Source organism: Caenorhabditis briggsae (assembly GCF_000004555.2).
Source record: "Caenorhabditis briggsae complete genome, chrIV, whole genome shotgun sequence".
In the NCBI taxonomy this organism is placed as follows: Eukaryota; Metazoa; Nematoda; class Chromadorea; order Rhabditida; family Rhabditidae; genus Caenorhabditis; species Caenorhabditis briggsae.
Genome location: NC_013487.2, coordinates 16,929,865 through 16,953,423, shown reverse-complemented (window position 1 = coordinate 16,953,423; position 23,559 = coordinate 16,929,865). Strand labels below are relative to the sequence as shown.

The 23,559-nt window shown below is 36.3% G+C and overlaps 3 protein-coding genes across 3 annotated transcripts; 2 read left to right on the top strand and 1 right to left on the bottom strand.

Moving 5' to 3' along the window:
• Nucleotides 1-7,990: 7,990 nt before the first annotated feature.
• On the top strand, nucleotides 7,991-17,278 carry CBG22506 (the record flags this gene model as incomplete). Its single annotated transcript, XM_002634862.1, has 11 exons — nucleotides 7,991-8,074; nucleotides 8,968-9,226; nucleotides 10,310-10,429; nucleotides 10,481-11,109; nucleotides 11,212-11,464; nucleotides 12,308-13,306; nucleotides 13,876-14,438; nucleotides 14,487-14,651; nucleotides 14,734-14,943; nucleotides 15,941-16,073; nucleotides 17,196-17,278. 11 exons carry the CDS (start codon nucleotides 7,991-7,993, stop codon nucleotides 17,276-17,278), a joined length of 3,498 nt encoding a protein of 1,165 aa, XP_002634908.1.
• Nucleotides 17,279-18,263: 985 nt separating this feature from the next.
• Nucleotides 18,264-18,829, top strand: CBG26532 (the record flags this gene model as incomplete). The annotated part of the gene is made up of 2 exons (XM_045236368.1): nucleotides 18,264-18,303; nucleotides 18,534-18,829. The coding sequence occupies 2 exons, from the start codon at nucleotides 18,264-18,266 to the stop codon at nucleotides 18,827-18,829; spliced, it is 336 nt and encodes a 111-aa protein (XP_045100527.1).
• Nucleotides 18,830-21,446: 2,617 nt separating this feature from the next.
• Nucleotides 21,447-23,377, bottom strand: CBG22503 (the record flags this gene model as incomplete). The annotated part of the gene is made up of 7 exons (XM_002634861.1): nucleotides 21,447-21,659; nucleotides 21,707-21,913; nucleotides 21,961-22,072; nucleotides 22,122-22,384; nucleotides 22,432-22,549; nucleotides 22,720-22,950; nucleotides 22,995-23,377. The coding sequence occupies 7 exons, from the start codon at nucleotides 23,375-23,377 to the stop codon at nucleotides 21,447-21,449; spliced, it is 1,527 nt and encodes a 508-aa protein (XP_002634907.1).
• Nucleotides 23,378-23,559: the final 182 nt, after the last annotated feature.

Sequence of the window (23,559 nt, the reverse complement as noted above, 5' to 3'; positions counted from 1 at the left end):
ATTTTCTCATTTGAGAAAAATACAAAAAAAAGCGGAAAGAAAATATAATTAGGTGACTAATGGAACATTTTTTTGAAATTTCGAAAAAAATATATTTTTGAAATTTTTGAAAAACAAAGATTACGAGTTTTGGACCTCCTGAGTAAATTTCAAAAAAAATTTCAAAATAAAAAATTTACAAACTTTTAAAAAATTTGAAAATTAAATAACTTTTTTTCAAAAAGGTTAAAAAAAATTAAAATTTAAAATGTTTTAAAAGTTTTCATGATTTACCGTATCCCCTCTAATAGAAGACCGCTCAAACTGTCAACAATTATCTCGGTTCCTGTGAAAGATATCAAAAATGAGCAAACTGATAAAATTTTTATCATAAGATCACCTTTATTTTATCAATTAACAAATTTTTGATATCTCTAATAGGAGTCGAGATAATTGAGCTTAAAGTATAAATGATATTGCATTAGCGCTAACAGAAGCCCACATCATACGTTCACTTTGAGCTCGATTATCTCGGTTCCTGTAAAAGATAGCAAAAATCTGTCAACTGATAAATTAATTATCATTTTATCAGCAAGATTTTATCAATTGACAACTTTTTTGTATTTTTGTCAGGAATCGAGATATAATGGCTCAAAATTAAAGTATGCTCAATTTTTGTAAACTAGGTCTAAAACACGATTTGCACAATTTCATGAAATTGGAAAAATAAATAGTAAAAATTGAAAATTCTAGAAATACAAAAAAAGGAAGGAAAATATTGTAAAAAAAGTTAATTACCCTAATTAACATGTTTAAGTACCATAAAAATTAATTAGCCAAATTTTAAAAAAAAGTGATAAACAATTTTTTTTGAGTTCAAGATTAATTTTTTTAGAATTTTCCAATTTTCTAAACCTTTGAAATCGTTTTTATTTAAAAAATTCTATATTTTCTCTTTAAAAATTTTGCTCAGGCTGGCGCGCCTTTGGCGCACCTTTGCCGCCTTTTTTCCAGACAAATTGCCACTCCCACACTGTCTCGGAAAAACAAGAAAACGCAAAAAAAGGGGTGTAGAAAAATCAAAAATCCCTTTTTCTACCTTTCTCATTTCTCTAACACTCTCTCAGCTTCACACACTCTCTCACTCTCAGCTGATACCATGGATACTTGTTCATATAAATACACACTAGTCAGTAGATTCCAGCTGTGACTATAATCCAGAGCATGGGAGAGAGAGTGTGTGTGAGATGGAGAGACGCAGGCATCTCCCGAGCTTCGAAACGGAAATCTAACACCTTGTAGAGAAATGAAATTGGCAATCATAAGCCATTTTTATTCTGGTTTTATTCTGAAGAATTTTCGATCTAAATAAGGAATTTGGTACCTAAATAAGTGAAAAATACCGTGAAACCTGTAGAAGAAGTACCCCTCCCGAATTGATAACTTTGAGCTCAATTATCTCGGTACCTGTCAAAGATATCAAAAAAGTGCCAACTGATAAAATGTTTATCATAATATCACCTATATTTTATCAGTTGACAAACTTTTGATATCTCTGATAAGAACCAAGATAAATTGACTTCAAATTAAATGTTGGAGACTGTTGGGTACTGAAGCTCATCCTAATTTTGAGCTCAATTATCTCGGTTTGTGTCACAGATATCAAAAAATTGTTAACTGATAAATTGTAGATTACATTATGATAAACATTTTATTAGTAAATTATTTTTTGATACCTTTCACAGGAAACGAGATATGTAGGCTCAAAGTCGACAGAGCGGAGCCCGTTTTACGGTAAGGTCATGAAATTTAACTGGTGGTGTTTTCGAAAATTTTGAAAGTTTTTGATAGTTTAAAGAGGATTTAGGTCATTTTTAAGGTTTTCAAAAACACAACCTCCTGAAAAAATATCATATCTAGAAATCATTTACTAATTTTCAAAATTTCAAAATATTTTTTTTTGGATTTTTAGGCTCATTCTATCCATTTTTGCTCAATTTTTTGCATTATTTAAATTAAAAAAGTAGAAAATATCGGAACTTTTTTTCTTTATGACATTCGGCGCTTTTTAGTGCTTTTGACTCAATTTCCGGGAAGTCTAGCTCATCCTTTACCACACACCACTCGACTTCTCTTTGACTTTTCGAGCTTTACTATATTTCCATTAGTGTCCAATCTATCTGTCCCTCGGTTTGTCTGGATGTCCAGATGTCCCGTACAGGATCGAAACCAAAGGAAACAGGTTTGAAAACCCAATAAATTTTGAAACGATTGAAAATATTTTATAGTTGGAGAAGAAGAAGAAAAAGAAGAAGGGGGAAAACAAAAAGTGAGTCACTGTGAGAGAAAAAATTGAATGGAACGGAAGAAGAATTAGTTATGATTGATGATTTTTAAGTGTTTTTTTTTCAAATGTTTTGAAATAAGAAGAATCTTGGGACAGGAAAAAAAACATTTACAGCATTTTTCAAAATACCATAAAACCTGCGATTGATTCTATCGATTTTGAGCTCGTATATCTCGGTTCCCGTCATAGATATAAAAAAGTTATCAACTGATAAATTGCTAATCATAATATCAGCAATGTTTTATCAGTTTTCACATTTTTGATACCTCTTATAGAAACCGAGATAAATTGGCTCAAAGAATAAGTGTGTTGCTTCAATAGAAGCCAACCCTATACGTGCACTTTGATCTTAATTATCTCGGTTCCTGTCAAAGATATGAAAAATTGTCCGCTGATAAATTGATTATCATAATATCAGAATTTTTAATCAGTTGACACGTTTTTGATATCTTTAACAAGAATTGAGGTAAATTGGCTCAGAATTGGCGGTGTTCTATTACAGGTTTTACGATAATTGGATCAATTTAGGCATGTTTTATGTATTTACAAAAACTTTTATTTTTTAGGAAATAGCTAATTTTGAGATTTAACAAATCAAAATTCGATGACTTTAAAGATATAATTTTGTAATTTTGCCAGATCCACAAATCCTAAAAAATCAGTTTTCAAAAAGTTTAAATTTTTAACTAAATTCTGAACTATTTGAAATCAAATATTTGTTAATAATTGAGATTATTAGAATTTTAAAGATCTCTATAATTCGCTGATTTCAGAATTCCAAATTTCATGAAAATTCATCAAACTATTCCTAGAAGCAGCCAATTTTTAAGAGCCTCCCGAACCTTTAACTTTAAGCCTAAACATCTCAGTTCCTGTAAGAGATATTAAAATTTTGTCAATTGATAAAATGTTTCTGATTATGTGATAAACATTTTATCAGTTGACAACTTTTTTGTAGCTTTCACAAAAAATGAGATATACGGGCTCAAAGTTTGGGGTGCCCCTATTACAGGTTCAAAGGTACTTCGATTACAGTAACTAAAAGGCGGGAAAAAGGCAATTTTTCAAAATCTTTAAGCTAGAAAAAATCAATAGTGCGCTCTCAAATCCGGGGATCCAGACAAACTTTCTCAACCCTAATCTCACAATCCAAGATTAACATGCACCACTAGTTTCAAATGGATTAGATACGAAAAGTTTAATCCTCTTCCTTCAGATATTATACTACTTTTTACCCCAATTATTGTGAAATTAAAAAGAAACTGTCCAGTTCAAAAAAAAGTGATAATGTGTTATCTCTTATCACTCCTCTTCCCCTCCTAGTCATCTCCTTTTTTTGGGATTATAAGAGATAATAGCAGAGGGAATTTTCGGTGGTCGTTTTCTTCATCATCATCTCCTTCTTCTTCTTCTTTTTCTTCTACTTCTTTTCTCCTGCCCCTGGAATATATATCCTATGTGTACATCCTAAGATATGTCTTTGAATGTCTTCCGTCTCTGAAAAAAAGGGGGGAAAATCCACACGGGTTCTCTTCTTGCGTCTTTTTTTTACTATTTACATTTTTTGCCTTATTCTTAAGACTTGAAGAGATGGAGGGAGTTTCTTAAAAAATGGATGGGAACCGGAAATTTCAAATTTCCGGTTCTCTCCTGGCTTCTTGAGAAACTTGAGAAACTTTTTTCCATCGGCGGACCTCTTCAGTTGGAAATGTTTTTCTCCAAAGAGCTAGGAAGTATTTTTTTCCTTTTTTTTGAAAACTTGAGTCTTGATCTGCGTGGGTGCATTTGAAGGGTTCCTAACTTCGATTTTTTTTTGTTGAATTTTGAAATTTTGATAAAAATTAGAATTTCAAAAATTTCAGAAATTCTGGATATTGCGGTTTTGTCTAATCTGTGTTTTTATTATTTGAAAACAATTTTCTAGTATTTTTCGTACCCTATAAATCATTTTTGTAGTCTCATAAAGACTCTAAAATATGAAAAATCATCTGTTCCAGTAGATTATGATTTATCCAACTTTTTTGAAATTTTGCGATTTTTTGAAAATAAAAATTCCACAACAATTTTTTACAATTTTCGAAAATCCATTTAAAATTCAAAATGTTTTTTTTTTTATTTTGAAAAATTCATTGAAAATCGAAAAATATTTTTTTTGATTCCTACGAATAATTTTAATTTTTTAAAAAATTTTTAATTTTTCAGATTTTCAGTAATATTTATATTTTTAGTAATTTTGCAAAATTTCAACTTTCAGAAAAAAATGTTTTATTATTAAATTTTTTAACTTCAAGTTTTGAAAAAAATTCAAAACACTTTTTTTGTGATTTTTCAAAAATTCTTTTTAAGATTCAAAAAAAAAATTCAAAAATCCTTTAAAATTCCTCAAAATGTCAAAAAAATGTTTTTTCGATTTTTAAAAAATCTTTGAAAACTCCTTATTCTTCCAATTTTTAAGAAGATTTTTTTCTATTTTTTTTTGTTCCCAAAAATCTGACATTTTCCAAAAAAGAATCCCTTTATTTATACCCATGAACCGGTTCAGATGTGCGCCCCAAAACCAACCAAATCGAATTTCCATGCGTAATAATTTAATTTTTTAGATTTCCAGTGTTTTTTCCCCTAGTATGCTATATAAAAGCTGGAATAAACAAGCCAAAAATTTTAGAGATCTTCCAGAATTCTCTAGAATTTTTTCTTTAAAATTTCACCTGCATTTTTTCCCTCTATAACTTTTTCCCTGATTTGCCACTGACCCAGTGTTATCAGCTGATAAGGAAAAACATCGAAAAGTCAAAAAAAAATTTTTTTTCGGAAATAAAACAAAATGTAATAATAACAAAAACATCGCGGTACAAACACTTGACACTTGAGAGGTGGTGGGGGAAGGGAAATATTTTATGACTTATTTACCATTATGTATCAGGTGCTAGTACATAGGGGGGGGGACATTTGGCATATAGTCTATTTTTTGTGATATTATAAAAACCGTAGATCAATGAATTTTTTTGAAGAAGTACGTCATTAGGAACGATTAGTGCAACAGTCGTAAACGGAAGAATCAAAAAATATGGATTGTATCATAATTTGATTATTATAAAATAAATAAAAACAATGGGTTTTAAGCATTAAAGATCAATACTTCATGATTTTTTATTCAATTTGATATACTCCCTTTCTTATATGCTCCGTTTCTTATTACCGTAAAACCTGTAATAGCAAGGTTCTCTAACCTTTAACTTTGAGCCAATTTATCTCGGTTCCTTCAAAAGATATCAAAAAATGTCAACTGATAAAAAACTTACCATAATATCATCTATATTTTATTAGTTGACACTTTTTCGATATCTTTAATAGGAACTGAGATAAATTGGCTCAAAGTGAAATATGCGGTAATCTCCAATCTCGAATACTATACAGACATCCGTATCAATGACAAAGTGTAGTTTCCTTCTTTTTTCTTGTCACTTGTCTCCTTCGATTTGTCTATTTTCTCTTTTTTTTGCCGGTTTTCTGAAGGGTTTTTGACCGCTCTTGTCCAATTGGATTTCATTGATTACAATAGAAAACTACAAATTTTCATCGTTTTTTTTTACTATGTTAAAGTTCGAGCTCAATTATCTCGGCTCCTATGAAGGATATCAAAAATTTGTCAACTGATAAAATATTGCTGATATTATGATGAACATCATATCTTTGAAAGGAACTGAGAAAAATCGGCTCAAATTTAAAATCTCGAGGGTCCTTGTAGAAATGAGTTAATGAGTTAAGTTGAGACAGCGCAGAAGGCGCAGTCAGAAGGCGTCAGCTGTTTGAAGCGCCGCAGACGCGGCAAACAGGCCGGTTAGAAATGAAATTTCGTCTCTAAATTGGTGTTGGAAATTTAGTTTCAAAGTTTATATTTAAAAAAATTCCGAGACTGAGAAATTTCGAAATTCTAGTTTGACCAAAACAAAGCCCTGATCGCTAAATGTTTTAAATGAAAACAGGTGAAAAAGTGACAAATTTAGTTTCTTAAGTCTTTGACCTTCCAATCTGCTGAAAATTTCAATTTTCTAGAAACCCCTTTCTAAAAGTTTTACCTGGAAATGTTCCTATGATGTCCTAAAATAACATAATCGATTAAAAGAAATCAGCATTATTCACATTAAAACCCTAATTCGAATTTCCGCTTTTTTTTCTGAGAGCTAACATTTTAAGAGCGCATTTTCAGTATTAATATCTGACATCACATTTAGAAGCGTTATTCGGATTTTGGTCATTATTCTAGCGAGCCAATTAAGCACAATTATCTCAATTCCTTTGAAAGATATCAAAAAGGTGTCAACTGCTAAATTGTTAGTCATAATATCACCAACATTTTATCAGTTGACAAATTTTTGATATATCTTAAAGGAACGGAGATAATTAAGCTCTAATTATGAGTGTTATCCTATTTAAAGAAGCCTACCCTGTACTTGTTTTGAGCTCAATTATCTCGGTTCTTATCAAAGATATCAAAAATTTGTCAATTGATAAAATATTGTTGATATTATGATAAACAATTTATTAGTTGACACATTTTTGATATCTGTCATAGGGGTCGAGATAATTGAGCTCAACGTTTTACGGTGTCTAGTTAGACCTATGATCGAAGGATTCCCACACTGTCAACTTTAAGCTAAATTATCTCGGTTCCTAAAAGAGATATGAAAAATCTGTCAACTGATAAAATATTGTTGATATTATGATAAACAATTTATTAGTTGGCAAATTTTTGATATCTGTCATAGGGGCCGAGACAATTGAGCTGAAAGTGAGCGTATTTTGAGAAAATGCGGAATTTTTATCAAAATTTGGTTCTCATTACGAAAAACGTTTTTAGCTCCTTGAAAAAGCCAAAATTTATCCCCAATGTTCATTTTTGACCTACCTGTGTAGTAGTGTCGTATTCAATTACATAACAAGGCACGCCCTGACGTCTTCTTCTTCTTCTTCAACAAAATTTTTGGTCTTCTCTCTTGAATCAGTAGTGATTGGTAATCATTCTCTCTCACTGATTACGTAACGAAAAACAAAATCCCCAATTCCCGACGAAAGAATACAGTTTGTGTTCTCTGCGTCTCTCTCTCTCTCCCTCTTCTGTTTCATCAATTGACGTCCGTCGACGCTCCGTCCGCTGGTCCAATTACAATAACCTGTCCTCCCTCCCCCCTTCAGTCTCAATACCGCAATGTATCTATACATTTTGTGTATTTGTGTATGTGTATGGTTCTGTTGAAAAGGTATCATTTTTTGTGACAGCATTGATTAGAAGGAACAATGGATAGCTTTTTTGACCCTTGGGGAGGTGTAATGTTTTGGGTACAAAGACTTGAAGTAGCTGAGAAGGGACTTGAAATAGAAAATTCGAATTTTTTGGAATGTTTTCCAGGTAATAATCATTAGAACCGTTAGATTTTTCTAGTCATTTCTAGCTAAAAACCAGGCTTCTAGCTCAATTTTGAAGCAAGTTACAAGGTCTCGAAGTTCTCTCTCTCTCTCTCTCTCTCTCTCTCTCTCCTTGCCTCAGCTTCTCTTTTTGAATTCCCGCCTGTCCTCCACTTACTTTTGATCGTTTTTCTCGCAATTTACCGTAATTTATCATCCCAATTACCCTCCCGATTTGCAGTTCGGCTTGGCGTGAGGATGCCATCATCAGACGAATATGATTGCTCCATTGCGGAGCTCAAACTCCTCATGGAGCTTCGAGGAGCCGAGGCGTTGGAGAAAGTGAGCAATTTTCAAATTTTTCGTAAAGTTTAAGTTTTCTAAAGCCTAAAAACGCGAAAAACACACCAGCTTAGAAAAACGGGCTCGACACTTCTAACAAGTTTGAGGTGTAAGTTTAAGCTCAATTATCTCGGTTTCCGTAAAAGATATGAAAAATATGTTAACTGATAAAATGTTTATTATAGTATCAGCAATATTTTATCAGTTGATAGATTTTTCATATCTTTCATCGGAACTGAGAAAAACTGACTCAAAGTTGGTGGTCCTTGAAACCTTTAAAAAAGCGCCAAAGACACGCCAGCCTAGACAAAATCAAAATCTTGTCTTGCCATTTTCTATAGCCACTTGACCTGTTCCGTAAGAAAATTGACCGTATCCGACTTGGTATATCGAAACCGTCAAAAAATTGGTCTCATTTTTTATGTCGTACTTTTTTTTGGTTCAATTGAGGCATAAAAGGGAAAATGGATCAAATTTCCAATTTCGGATTAAAAACCGATTTGAAATTGGATCATTTTCATTGTATTTTAAAAGACTATTAAAAATATTTGAAATCGAATCTATAAAATACCAACAAATTAGGATATTATGATAAATAATTTATCAGTTGACAAAATTTCGATATCTTTTGAAAGAAGCAAGATAAATCCGCTCAAAGTTAGTTTTAGGAGTCAAAGCGCGCGCTCCCAAGGAAGCGACGCAGAGAAGCTAGCGTGTCTCGCTTCTCTGCGTCTCTTTTGGTTTTAAATTAAAACGACTGTATCTGGGGAACCAGTAGAGCTAGAGAATTGATTTTTAGATCATTCGATAGGAAATTTTATTTACCTTGAGTTTGATTTTTTGAGATGAAATTTCAATTTAAAAAATTTTATAATACCAAATTTTTTTTCCAGATAAACAGCACATACAACGGTGTAGAGGGACTGTGTCAAAAGTTGAAAACAGATCCGATCAATGGTCTGCCGAACGATTCGAAAGAATTACAAAATCGGAGAAATGCGTTTGGAAAGAATGAAATCCCACCAGCACCATCAAAGTCCTTCTGGCGGTTAGCTTGGGAAGCTTTACAGGATATCACATTGGTCATTTTATTGGTTGCGGCGTTGGTCTCATTGGGCCTCTCCTTTTATAAACCACCAGCTGAGCATGCCAGTGAGTTTTTTTTCTGAAATTTTTTTGGCTGAAAATTACTAACATTTTAAGAGCGCATTTTTAGTATTAATATCTGACGGATTTCCGTCTATATTCTAGTGAGCCAATTAGGCGCAATTATCTCGGTTTCTGCAACCGATATCAAAAATGTGTCCACTAATAAATTCTTTATCATAATATCAGCAACATTTTATTAGTTGACAGTTTTTATATCTCTTACATGAACTGAGATAATTGAGCTCAAAACATGTATAGGGTAGGCTTCTTCAATTACGGTACCACTTATAATTGGAGCTCAATTATCTCAATTCCTGTGCAAGATATCAAAAATGTGTCAACTGATAAAACACTTCTGATATCATAATAAGCGTTTTATCAGTTGACAACATTTTTATATCTTTGACAGGAACCGAGAAAACCCGGCTCGAAGTTTGAAGTTAGTAAAAATCGGTAAATTAGCGCCGAAGGCGCACCAGTCAGCTGTTTGAAGCGCCAGAGGCGCGGCAAATGGGCTACAATGGAAATTTTATCTTCAAAATTAATAATTTACTTGCAAAAACAAAACGTTTGTGTAGGAAATTTACTAATAGTTGGTCCCTTTTTGATGAAATTTTCAAAACTAGGTTTTTTGTTTTTGTCAGTTTTTATATCAAAAAAATAATAAAATAAAGATAATAAAAAATAAAATAAAGATAATAAAGATAATAAAATAATAAAATAAAGATAATAAAGATAATAAAATTTCCCATCGAATGATTAAAAAATTAGTTCTCTAACTCTCATAGTTCCCTGAATACAGTCATTCTAATTTAAAACCAAAAGAGACGCAGAGAAACACGACGCGCTAACTTCTCTGCGTCTCTTTCTTGGGAGCGCGCGCTTTGACTACCAACCCAATTTTCGGCCGATTTATCTTACTTCTTTCAAAAGATATCAAAATTTTGTCAACTGATAAAACATTATTCAAGCTATGATAAACAGTTTATCAGTTGACCACTTTTTGATATCTCTTATAGTAACTGAGATAATTGAGCTTAAACTTTATGGTGTTTTGAAGCGGAGATGATCTTCAACTTTTTTCAGGCAACGACTCATCAGAATCGGAAGCGGGTTGGATTGAAGGAGTGGCCATTCTTGTAGCCGTTCTTGTAGTAGTCCTCGTCACAGCACTCAACGATTGGACCAAAGAAAAACAATTCAGAGGTAGGCCCCCTATAAACTTCTGAACTTCATTCCTTCCTTCTCAACTTCCAGGTCTCCAATCAAAGATCGAAACTGAGCACAAGTTCTCAGTTATCCGAAATGGTGAGCCCTTGGATATCGTAGTCAATGAGCTTGTCGTCGGAGACATTGCTCGTGTCAAATACGGAGATCTTCTACCAGCAGACGGAATTCTGATCCAATCCAACGATCTTAAAATCGACGAATCCTCTCTCACAGGAGAATCAGATTTGATCAGAAAATCCGAAGAATTCGATCCAGTTCTCCTTTCCGGAACACACGCTATGGAAGGATCCGGAAGATTCTTGGTAACAGCTGTCGGATTAAACAGTCAGACTGGAATCATCATGAGCTTGTTGGGAGCAGCCAAGGAGAAGAAGGAGGATAAGAGAGATGAACCAGCAACACTTACCAACGGAAACGGAGCAGTTCATGGAAATGGGTTGGCTAATGGAATCGAAAAGACAGCAGAGATTGCAGCAGCACCCTCCGATGATGGAGAGGATGTGGGACGAATGACCAAGTCTGTACTTCAATCCAAACTTTCTAACTTGGCTCTTCAAATCGGATATATCGGATCAGTGGTTGCCGCTGCCACCGTATTGATTTTAGTGATCAGACATTGTATCTCCAACTATGCCATTGATGGAAAATCCTTCCAAGTAAGGGTGGGAACTTCTCTGGGCATGCTCTCTGAACTTCTTGACTGTCCCTTGATGTGTTTCTCTTTTCAACCTTAGAAATATTTGAATTCCCTATTTCAGGCAAGTGACATTTCCCACTTTGTCAACTTCATCATCATCGGAGTCACCGTGTTAGTCATTGCTGTTCCAGAGGGTCTTCCATTGGCTATCACCTTGGCTTTGACCTATTCTGTTAAGAAGATGATGAAGGATAATAACTTGGTCCGTCACTTGGACGCTTGTGAGACAATGGGAAATGCCACGTCGATTTGTTCGGATAAGACTGGAACACTCACAACGAATCGGATGACTTGCGTTCAGCAGTTTATCAATAGTGAGTTTATCAGTAGAGAAGCATTTGATTTGAAGGTCGTGAGCTTGTAGCTTAGTTTTAAGCAGAGTTTCAGCCTTGGACGTTAGGCTTTAGAAACATCCCCATCCTCCAGTTCAGCCTGGCCTAGAAATCCCAACTGTTCAAAAACTAGGTCATATTAGGTATCAAAATGTTTGACATGTTCTGCTGATTAGAATGCATTTTTCAAAACTTGAAAATATTGATTTTAAGCCGAGTTACACTCATTTGAAGTTGGTGGCCTAGAAACCCAAAACTAGGCCATTAGACTAAAATGGTCATAACTCGGCTGAAAATTGAGATTTTTGAGTTTTGAAAAATGTTTTGAAACTCAGAAAACAATCCTGATGTGCTGTTATAAAATTTGGCTTAGAATCTTGGCCTAGAATCCCCTATTTTCGGATTTCTCGGCCATCAACTTCAAATGGATGTAACTCGAGTTGGAATAGGTACTTTCAAGTTTTTAAATATGCATTCTAATGAGCCGAACGTGCCAAACATTTTGGCATTTAACATGTCCTAGTTTTTAAAAAGTTTGGATTCCTAGGCCATCATGGAGAAAAGGGAATGCCTACAAAGCGGTCTAGAAACCCAAAACTAGGTCATTAGACTAAAATGGTCATATTTCGGCTCAAAATCGATATTTTTGAGTTTTGAAAAATGTTTTGAAACTCAAAAAACAAGCTTAATTCACTAATATAAAATATGACTCAAAATCGTGGCCTAGAATTACCTATTATCGGGTTTCTAGGCCACCAACTTTAAATTAGTGTAACTCGGCTTAAAATAGGTGTTTTTGAAATCCAATTTTCCATTTCTTTTCAGACGAGTTCTACAAAGGAAATGCTCCAAAATACGAGCAAATGGACCCATCGACCCGCGACTTGCTCTTCAACGGAATCGTCTGCAACAGTGGATACAACTCGACTGTCGTCCCACCAAAGAATCCAGGAGAGCAGCGAGGACAAATCGGAAATAAGACAGAATGCTCACTCCTTGGATTCATTTTGGATTCAGGAAGAAGCTACGAGGACCTCAGAAGACAATTCCCAGAGGAGAAGCTCTACAAGGTTTACACATTCAACAGTTCCAGAAAATCTATGATGACTGTGATCGAGTTGGGAGAGAAGAAGTACCGTATCTATGCCAAAGGAGCCTCTGAGATCATCTTGACTCGATGCAACTACATTTTCGGCAAATCTGGAAAAATCGAACCATTCGGACCAAAAGAGGCCGCTACTATGACCAAGAATGTTATTGAACCTATGGCTTCAGATGGTCTCCGAACTATTGGATTGGCATTCAAGGATCTAGTACCAACTGGAACTAAGAAACACGATTATGAAGAGGAGTACGATGGAGAAATCGATTGGGAAGATGAGGAGAAGGTCAGAGAGGGACAAACAGTTATTGCAGTGATGGGAATCCAGGATCCAGTCAGACCAGAAGTGCCAGCAGCTATTGCCAAGTGTCAAAAGGCTGGAATTACAGTAAGAATGGTCACAGGAGACAATATCAATACAGCTCGTTCCATTGCCACTCAATGTGGAATTATGACCCCTGGAGGAGACTTCTTGGCTCTTGAAGGAAAAGATTTCAATGCTCGTATCCGCGATGCCGATGGAAAGGTCAACCAACAGAAGTTGGATGCAATCTGGCCAAAGCTCAGAGTGTTGGCGAGAGCTCAACCATCGGATAAGTATGTGTTGGTCAAGGGAATTATCGATTCGACTGTCAGCAAGAACAGAGAAGTTGTGGCTGTTACTGGAGATGGTACTAATGATGCACCAGCGTTGAAAAAGGCTGATGTTGGATTTGCTATGGGTGAGTTTTTAGTTTCTAATTTTGAAGTATGTTGGCCTTCAGTTCTGAAAAGTTCCTCAATGCGCCTATTTTGATCCAAAACTTATGAAATTTAGATTTTTGGCATCAGCACCTTATGTGCTTTGAAATGAATATAAACAAGACCTACTTTATCAAATATTGAAAGGACCTAACTCCGCCCATTTTGATCTGATGCTCATAGATTTTATATTTTTCGCATCAGCATCTTATGAGCTTCAAAATGAGTATAAACATGACCTAATTCAGAGAATTTTGACTTTTGTGGCCTGGGACCTAACTCTGCTCATTTTGAACGGATCTTTACAAAAATTTATATTTTTGGCATCAAAATCTCATAAGCTTCAAAATAAGTATAAACATGCCCCACCTCAACGAATCTGGAGGGTTTAGCCCAATCTTGAAAGTCACCGAACTTCGCCCATCTTGATCGGGTTTTTATGAAATTGACATTTTTAGTATCAGCATCTCATGAGCTTTGAAATGAGTATAAACACGACCCATCTTGAATGTTACCCTATGCGTCTTTAAAAGTCATAAATTGATTCCAGGAATCGCCGGAACCGACGTTGCCAAGGAGGCATCCGACATCATCCTCACCGATGACAACTTCTCATCCATCGTCAAAGCCGTCATGTGGGGAAGAAACGTCTACGACTCCATCGCCAAATTCCTTCAATTCCAACTCACTGTCAACGTAGTAGCCGTCACCATCGCCTTCATCGGAGCATGTGCCATCAGTGACTCTCCACTCAAAGCTGTCCAAATGCTCTGGGTAAATCTTATCATGGACACTCTTGCCTCGCTTGCTCTGGCCACTGAAATGCCAACTGAAGACCTCTTGAACCGTAAACCATATGGGCGTACCAAATCGTTGATTTCTCGTACTATGGTTAAGAATATTGTTGGTCATGCCATCTACCAACTTGCTATTCTCTTCGCTATCATGTTCTGGGGAGATAAGCTGATTCCAAATACTCCATCAGGAAGAAATGCTCCATTGGGATCACCACCAAGTGCCCACTTCACAATTATCTTCAATGCATTTGTGCTAATGACGCTGGTCAACGAAATCAACGCCAGAAAGATTCATGGAGAGAGAAATGTCTTCAAGGTGAGTAGTTCTAAATTTACGACATGAATTATAGCATCCTGATTCTAGGGAATCTTCACCAACCCAATCTTCTGTGTCATCTGGATCACCACATTGATCTCTCACATCCTTATCGTCCAATTCGGAGGTCAATGGTTCTCTACTGCTCCCTTGGACATGACCCAATGGATCATCTGCATTGCCTGCGGAATCGGAGAACTCTTCTGGGGACAGGTAGGTCTGAATCTTATCTCTGGATCCGTTTTGCACGTTATGTGTCCCACAGTAGTCACACTCAGTTTCCGCACGGTTTCAGATCATCAATTGCATCCCAGCATCAATCCTTCCCAAATCGTTCCGATTCGGAAAAGGAGACGTGCAACCGACGTCTATCATGCTCTCTGGAGAGTACGATATGCCTAGCACCGCGTCGCAGCTTCCAATGAAGGACGGACAAGTGGTGGATGATAAGCAACGGCCTGGACAGGTTCTCTGGTTGCTCGGATTGACACGATTGCAGACGCAGGTATAGCAATTGGATTTATTTTTGGAATTGATATGGAATTGGCATAAGTCTGGCTGATATGGTAGAGGATTTGGGGGAGAGGAATATGCCGCTTACTGTGGATTTTGTGATTTTTATTTGGAATTTGCAAGATAGAAATGACTGGAAAAGTCATAGAAAGTTAGTGTATGTGTGTGTGTGTGTGAGAGAGCGAGAGAGAGAGAGAGAGAGAGAGAGAGAAACTTTCAAACCGTTGTAACTTGCTTCAAAGTTCAGCTAGAAATCTGGTTTTTGGCCAGAAATGATTAGAAAAGTTTAGCGGTTTCGAATGAACTCAAATTTACAATTTAAAAAGCGAGAGAGTGAGAGAGCGCAGACATACAGCTACTCTAGCTTCTCTGCACTCTCTCATTCGCGCCATTGAATTTCAAACCTTCATAACTTTGCTCCAAATTGTGCTAGAAATCTGGTTCTAGGCTAGAAATGACTAGAAAAAATTATTGGTTCAAATAAACTAAAATTTACAAATTAGAAATTGAGAGTGAGAGAGAGAGAGAGAGAGAGAGAGAGAGAGAGAGAGAAATACGTATACCGCAACTGCTGTAATAAAATGGCCTCCACATTGTCAACTTTGACCTAGTTTATCTCGGTTACTGTAAGAGATATGAAGAATGGGTCAACTGATAAAATGTTAATAATATTATGATAAACAATTTATCAATTGACAACGTTTTCATATTTGACAGGAAACGATATAAATTGGCTCAAGGTTTGGGGACCATTCTATTACAGGTTTTACGGTATGCTAACTTTGAAACCGTTGTAACTTTGTTCAAAATGCCGCTCGAAATCTAGTTTTTGACTGGAAGTTGACAGCAGGACTCAAAATTCGAATAAACTTAAAAATTCCAAAACAATTATAGTTCCTCCACCTCTTCCTCCGCCATATCCCGCCTGTCCTCATTGCTCATTCTCTATCTAAATAGAACTGCACGTGATTTGCCCTTCCTCCATTCAGATTCGCGTCGTGAAAGCCTTCCAATCAGTCAACGACGACTCGCATCCGAATTCTTTGACGACGTCGACCGCCGATCGTCTTCGTGCATCTTACAGGCGATTAAGGATCGCCAGAGAGCTGGAACAACAGAAAAGTTCGTCTGAAACTGAGAATCTAGGGAGCCTAGAAAAGAAGGAACAGTAGAATTAAGAATTTCATTATTTTAGGAAAACACAAATATGAAAACAAGTATAGTCAAGGGGGTCCATCGGAGATTCAGACCTAAAAAATCTGAAATCTCTGAACATATTTTTCTTATCTGTATATATATATATCTAGTTGGATTCTTTTTTTTGTGTGTCTACTTATTATCTATTTATCAATATATATCTATTTATCTATTTATATATATTTTGCATTATAATTTTTATTTTATTCGAAGGTATGTTTTAGAATCGTTTTTGGCAGTTTTCTCTTATCATTTCTCGCCTCTAGTGGTTCACAAAGCACTTCGTGTTTTTTTTAGAAAATATATGGCCTAGTTTTCTTTTTGCTTGAAAAAGTTAGGCCACGAAAAATTGATGATAGGTTTTGATGGAATTTGTTATAACTTGATTCAAAATTGAGCTAGAAAATTGGGCTAGAAATAATTCTCAAGAATTTCTGAATTTCTGAATTCTGAATTTCTGAATTTTTAAATTTTTGAATTTCTGAATTTCTGAATTTCTGAATTTCTGAATTTCTGAATTTCTGAATTTCTGAATTTCTGAATTTCTGAATTCTGAATTTCTGAATTTCTGAATTTTTGAATTTCTGAATTTCTGAATTTTTGAATTTCTGAATTTTTCAATTTTTCCATTTCTGAATTTTTGAATTTCTGAATTTCGGAATTTCTGAATTTGTGAATTTGTGAATTTGTGAATTTCTGAATTTCTGAATTTCTGAATTTCTGAATTTCTGAATTTTTCAATTTTTCAATTTCTGAATTTCTGAATTTCTGAATTTCTGAATTTTTCAATTTTTCAATTTCTGAATTTCTGAATTTCTGGAATTTAAAAAATCTGGAATTTAACGATCTCCAACTTTAACATCCTATAACTGGCTTCAAAATAATCATAGAAACTAGAATTTTGGCTCAAAAGAATTCTAGAAAATTCAATTTTTAAAATGTACATTTCCATCAAAACCTACCATCCCCCTAAATGCCCAAAAAAGCTTTTCCCCCTGCTGTACCCCCCTCTATAACATGTCTCCCCCTCATCTAAACATTTTACAGGGGCTGGTGGCCTACGAGCCGGTGGACAGGTATATTCTACGGAAACAAATGCAAAGGATACATCCGGAATAAGATTTGCTTAATTAATTAATTACTTAATTACTCCCAATTTCCCCCAAAAAACCATATCGCATCCGGTGGCCATCCCAATCCACTTCAAACCATCTCTCTTTCACTTACAGTAATCCCCAAAAACCTAATAATTGTTCTTCCATCAGGGTACTTGTGTCTTGCATCGGTGCTTCAATAAATTTTTTTCTCAAAATTTTAAAATTAAAATTTTGAAAAAAAAAATAATTTCTCAAAAAAAAAAAAATTCCAAATTCTGTCTTCCCAAGTGCCTAAAATGTATATTTCTCCGCCTTAAAACCCAACCAAAAAAACCCCTCAGAATCAATAAAATGATTCGACTTCACCCCCCTCAAAACACACTTCTTGTTTCAAAATTCGGTATTTTCTAAACAGGTGCACATAATTTCATGCCCCGCCCACTTTTGTTCTGATGAATTCTCTTTTTTGACTTTTTGCTCACATAGATTTTGTCTAGATGTTTTTCTTCTCTCTTTATATTTTCCTTTTTATTAAAAAAACTGGATTTTTAATAAAAAATTGAAAAAAAAAACGATGTTCTTAGTGTCTTATATTTTCAGGGCTCCGGGCCTTTGCAGGGCCCTTCGCAGGCCTCGCCATAGTTTCTTTCAGAAACAAGATTTCTAGACCAACTAAATTAGATGTGATAGAACTTGAAAAGTGCTACAAAATGATGTTATTTAAAAAATTGTGTCTTATCTATGAACAAAGTTACAAGTCATAAAGTGACCGGGCCAGGCTTGTTCCCTGTTTTTTGTCTGTAACTTAGCTCATAGACAAGACACAGGTTTCCAAATAATATCATTTTGTAGTACTTGTCAAGTTCTATCATATCCAATTTAGTTGATATGAAAATATTAATTCTAAAAGAAACTATGGCAGATCCCGCGAAGGCCCGGAGACTTTTGAGTTGCCGAGTTCAGACTTTTGAGTGGCAAATTCCATATTTTCAGAATTTTCGTTTTGGATTTTCTTCAAATGAAGTTGCCTGATCTTGGCGTGTTTAAAGGTACAGAAGGTGAGATATTCGCTTTCCATCTAAAATTAGGTGGGGCCGTGAGGGCGAAGGCCAGCCTCCACAAATGGAATTTAAGGATTTCGGAGAAATTCAAAAAGTTCAAAGTACACAATCTCCATTCAGACGATTCGATGGTTTCTCAACCTTTTCCAAAAAAGTTGACGCAACAAAAACTGCTCCGATTCCATAATAAATCCCTTATCTCTGCCCCAGATCTTTCCCCATATAAGCGGAACCCTCTCCAGAAGAATCCAGTTCACTTCTTCTTCTTATTCTCCTCCAACTGCTCTTCAGAAGAAATGAAGCGACCCAAGGAACCGGACAAATCTCCCTTCCCGACGTCTTCAACCACTTGCCATTTCGATCTGTCTCTCTCTCAAAATTCACACTTGCCACCGATCCGACAGATCGAAAGGGATCGAACACTGATGAGCATGAACAAACGACGGCCCGTCCAGAAGATGAAGGGTCTCCAGATGACTTCGCTGGACAGGCACCAATCTCTACCCAATGTGGAGGACTCTGAAACTCTTGGTTATTTGAAAAATAAAGAGATTTTTTAATTTTCTGTTTGTCTATTTTTTAAGCATTTTTTGCTGTCCAGGTGTCGTGTATATCTGTATGCCTGTTTGTCCAGACAATCTGAATTGGAATTCCTACGGAACTACGGAACGGATTCCTACGGAATGCAATGAAACAATACTAATTGCTTCTAACATAACCCCGCCCACCCTATGTATAATTTGAGCTCAATTATATCGGTTCCTATCAGAGGTATTAAAAAGTGGTCAACTGATAAAATATTGGTGATATTATGATAAACATTTTATTAGTTGACACATTTTTGATATCTTTCTCAGGAAACGAGATAATTGAGCTCAAAGTAGACGGTTTGAGTGAGCTTCTATTAGAGCACGTTTCGGTTTGTCAGCATTTTCACTGTCTCTTTTTCAGAAAAAAACAATGGAATCTCTTTCAAAATTTGCATAATTCCAATAGTTTTCAAATTTTTGTATCAGAAGAAATTTTAACATATTGAAATATGTTGTTACCACTTTAACAAGTTTTCTTAAAAGCAAATATATGTAAAACCTGTGATAGAGAGGCCTCCGCACTATAAAGTTTGAACAAGTTTATCATGCTTCCTATGAGAGCTATCAAAAAGTTACCAACTGATAAAATATTGATAATGTTATGGTAAACAATTTGTCAGTTTATCACTTTTTGATATCATTGCTATGAACGTAGATAATTGAGCTCAAAGTTAAGAGGATAGATGCTGTAGATCAGTCTAAACACCCTTCTAACTTGAAGCCAATTTATCTTGGTCTCCGTCAATGATATCAAAAAGTTGTGAACTGATAAAATCTTTATTAGATTAACAGCTACATTTTATCAGTTGATTACTTTTTGATATATCCTACAGTAACCTAGATAAATCGGTTCAAAGTTGACGTCTCTGGAGGGGAGAGGTAGTCTAATACGGTAGTCTAAAGTTGAACATGTCTAAAATTGAAGTGAATGAACAAAATTTCATGGGGTTTTTTACATAAAAGTTTTGGGGATTTTCTCTTTTTCCGTTTCTGGAAAGAATTCCAACGGTTTTTCTCAGGAAAACCCCATGGTAACCCCATAGCACTGGCACCATTCGATATTTTACCAGAAAACCAGCTAGCAGGAGGACCACAAAGGAGTTGCCAGTTAATATTGGTCTCTTAAAAAAAGTGCTGAATAATCGGTCGAGGCTAAATATTAGGTTGGCGGGAAAGTCTTTGTCACTTTTTCAATAGTTTATTTCTCAAAGAAAAAATAACCGAATAATTAATTATATTGTCCATCATTATCAACAACATGTCTCCAACGTTCCCTCAATTTATGGATTCCATTGCGGTAGAATCCAGCCGGGCGTGAGGCAAAGTATTGTTTGAGTGCCGCTTCGACCGCTCCACGGGAATTGAAGCTTCTTCCTTCGAAGGCACGTGTCATATCGCCAAATAACCAATAGTCGGAAGGAGCAAGATCAGGAGAATACGGGGGGTGAGGGAGAACATTCCATCCATATCCCATCAGCTCCTGCTTCACTTGTTTCGAAACATGTGGGCGAGCGTTATCATGTTGATAGTACACTTTCTTGTCTTTCAGGGCCGAACGGTCGACTGCTTTCTTGAGGTTTCGTAGTTGAGTAGTGTAGAGGTCTCCAGTTATTGTTTTGCCCTCGGGCAGAAGTTCCCAGTAGATGGGGCCGTCCACTCCCCACCACACAGAGAGCATAACTTTTTTCGGATGAAGGTCGGGTTTGGGGACATCCTGTGGGCTCTCTCCTTCTCCAACCCACTGGGATTTCCTGTGGTGATTATCGTAGAAGACCCACTTCTCATCTCCGGTTATTAGCCGGTCCAGCCATCGATCGCCCGCGTGGAGAGTGAGAAGAGTAATCGAATCGTCGACTCGGCGGTCAAGGTTGGCTTGAGTCAGGTGATGAGGTATGAATCGACCAAAAAGTTTTCTCATTCCAAGAGACTTCAAACCTTCAAGGACTGTGCTATGGTGAACTCCGAATGTGACAGCTAGTTCACGGCTAGATTGAAATGGATCCGATTGCAATGCGTGCTTCAGCTTGTCCAAATCCAACTCACGGGGTCTCCCAGAGCGATCCTTTTCATCGAGCGAGAAGTCATCTTTTTCGAAACGATGGAACCAATTGCGAATAGTATTGTAGTGAGGGGCATGTGTGTTGTACACATTCTTCAAGAAAGTTTCCGAATCCTTCATCGTGGTGTGAGATAGGAAGAGGTAAATCAAAACATGTCTGATGTGAATAGCAGTGGGAACAAACATATCGTTTCAATTACAGATGAGGAGCAGGGAAGGAAATGGGGACTTGTTTATATGGAAGGTTCTTATCACCTTGTTATTCATAGAGTCGATATCATACACAGCCTCCATATACGAGAACAGTGATTAAACAAACAGAGTGACAAAGACTTTCCCGCCAACCTAATATATAACAAAAGATCTGATGGTTTTTGTAGAGAAAAAAAAACGAGTCAAATAAGAAGCTCCCAACACAAATAATTCATTCAAAAAGAAATACAAAAAGTAGGCTAATTCGATTCTCCCATCTCGATGACCACGTGACTTGTTTAACTGGAAACTTCGGATGAAGAATCACTACCACCAGTTGTTCTCGAAGCACCAGTCTTAGTAGCTCCTTTAGCTACTTGTTTTGCTGCTTCCAATGCTCTCTGTTTAATTACTCGATTGTCTCCTTCATCTTTGTTCGCTTGCTTGTTTTTCTTGTGTTGCAGCATGATTTTAACATCCTCATCGTATGGCTTTTTAGATAGCTTGTATCTCTGAATAAATCATTTGAAATAGTTTTTGAATTTCTTATAAATCATACTCTCATGATACGCAAAAAGACACCCAAAAGGGTCCACACTGACTGAACCGATGCTTGAATTCCACCCCAACGAGAATCACGCATGTAGACCATGGTATCGAGCCAAGAGCTGCCCTTATTGTACAGAACTTCTTCGTAAGCAAACTGCAGTCCAATGAAAGCCATCGTTCTGCCGATACCAGCGGAACAGTGCACAATAATCGGCTTCTGAAATTATTCAAAGTTTCTACAGCATGCGAAATCTGCACTCTTACTTTGCTGTCTTTCACCAAGTCCATCAGAGCCAGAGATGTAACATGATCATCTGGAACCGAACGATCTGGCCAGGCAAGGTATTGGTAGTGGGTGACACGTCTCGTAGTTTTACTGAATATTGCAATTTTAATTAAGGTTTAATTTATTGAAAAACTATTACTTCTCCTTGTGTTTAACCTTCAGAACTCTTTCACACACCGTGTCATCAAGAATCTTCGTCACGGAGTCTGCAGTGATCGTGAATGGTCCAAAGTTGACCTCCACTTTCTTCTTCTTTTCTTTCTCATCGTAGATCGTAGCAGGAAAATACTGAGTGCACTTGTTGATTTTTATCTCATCATCGCTGCACAGCATCACAATAGTCTCCGATGAGTGTTCCGTAACCATATGCCAGAAGTCTGCTTGAGTGTCAACGATGGGAGCCTGAAAGTGTCAATTTTACCACTACTGTATCTTATAAACAAAGCTACCTGTGTTGCAATGAATCGCTTATTCTTTCTAGTCTTCACCCAATTTGCATGAATTCCTTGGGGACAAGCTTTCACTTCAACACGAGTTTTTGGATTGCACCGTGTATCGCTATAGTACCTGAAAAAATTAAAATTAGTCTAAAATTTTAGTCTAAAAAATGGATTAATATTAGAACTCGGTGTCTTAGTTTTTTTTCTGATTCGATTCAAGAATAATTCAAATCATTTCGGTTCAAAATATTGATTCGATTCCCCACCGCTCTTGTCGGAAAGAGCGCAAAAACTTACCGGTGCTTTTCAGGAGTTGGTATTGTATACCCTTGACCCTTCTCGTCTTCAATGAAGCCCTCCATCGCGTTCAAGATCTTAACATGGGCTGCTCTTGCCGTTTTTTCGTTGATCAAACGATTATTGTCGATGAACTTCTGAGCTCTGCGTCGAACGATAAAAAGGAAGATCAGACCAGCTAAACAAGCGACCAACAATATTCCAACACCAGATCCTCCAATAACTGTCATCCTGAAAATATTTTTTTTTCTCAATCTAACAGGTTCAAGACTTACATAGAGATTCCACTTTCAATTTCATTCACTTGAGAGTGCTCCACCGACAAGAATCCCACCAAAAAGTCATGGACCGCCTTGAATGCTGCCGGAGCACTTTGGAATTGAGATTTGTGACTGGAGAACTCGAGATCCAAAGGTACCATTTGGTCCAGTGTCTTCTTACTCTCTTCCAAATCCTCTTTCGTTTTTGGATCAATGGTTGGTTGAGCAATAAGGGTTTCCAGAGCTTTTGACTTCTCGATTGGATTGATTTTAGTATCAGAGATCGTGGAGAGGTCCTTCAGTGGATTACTGTAGTCACCCAATGATTTGGCTTTGGAGACATCGAGTTTCGAATCAAAAGACTTGATACTAGACAGAGACTTCTCCAAAGCATCCATCTCGACTTTATGGTCACCCCATTGATCCTCAACCTCTTTCCTGGATTTTGGACTAGAAATCTTGCGAATCTCAGTCTCCACAGACGGTCCAACACTTTTCAGCTGAGCAACTTGTGGTTCAAGCTCCTTCAACTTGTTGGCATACTGTACAGGGTGGCTGAAAAGTATTGAGACACTTGTTT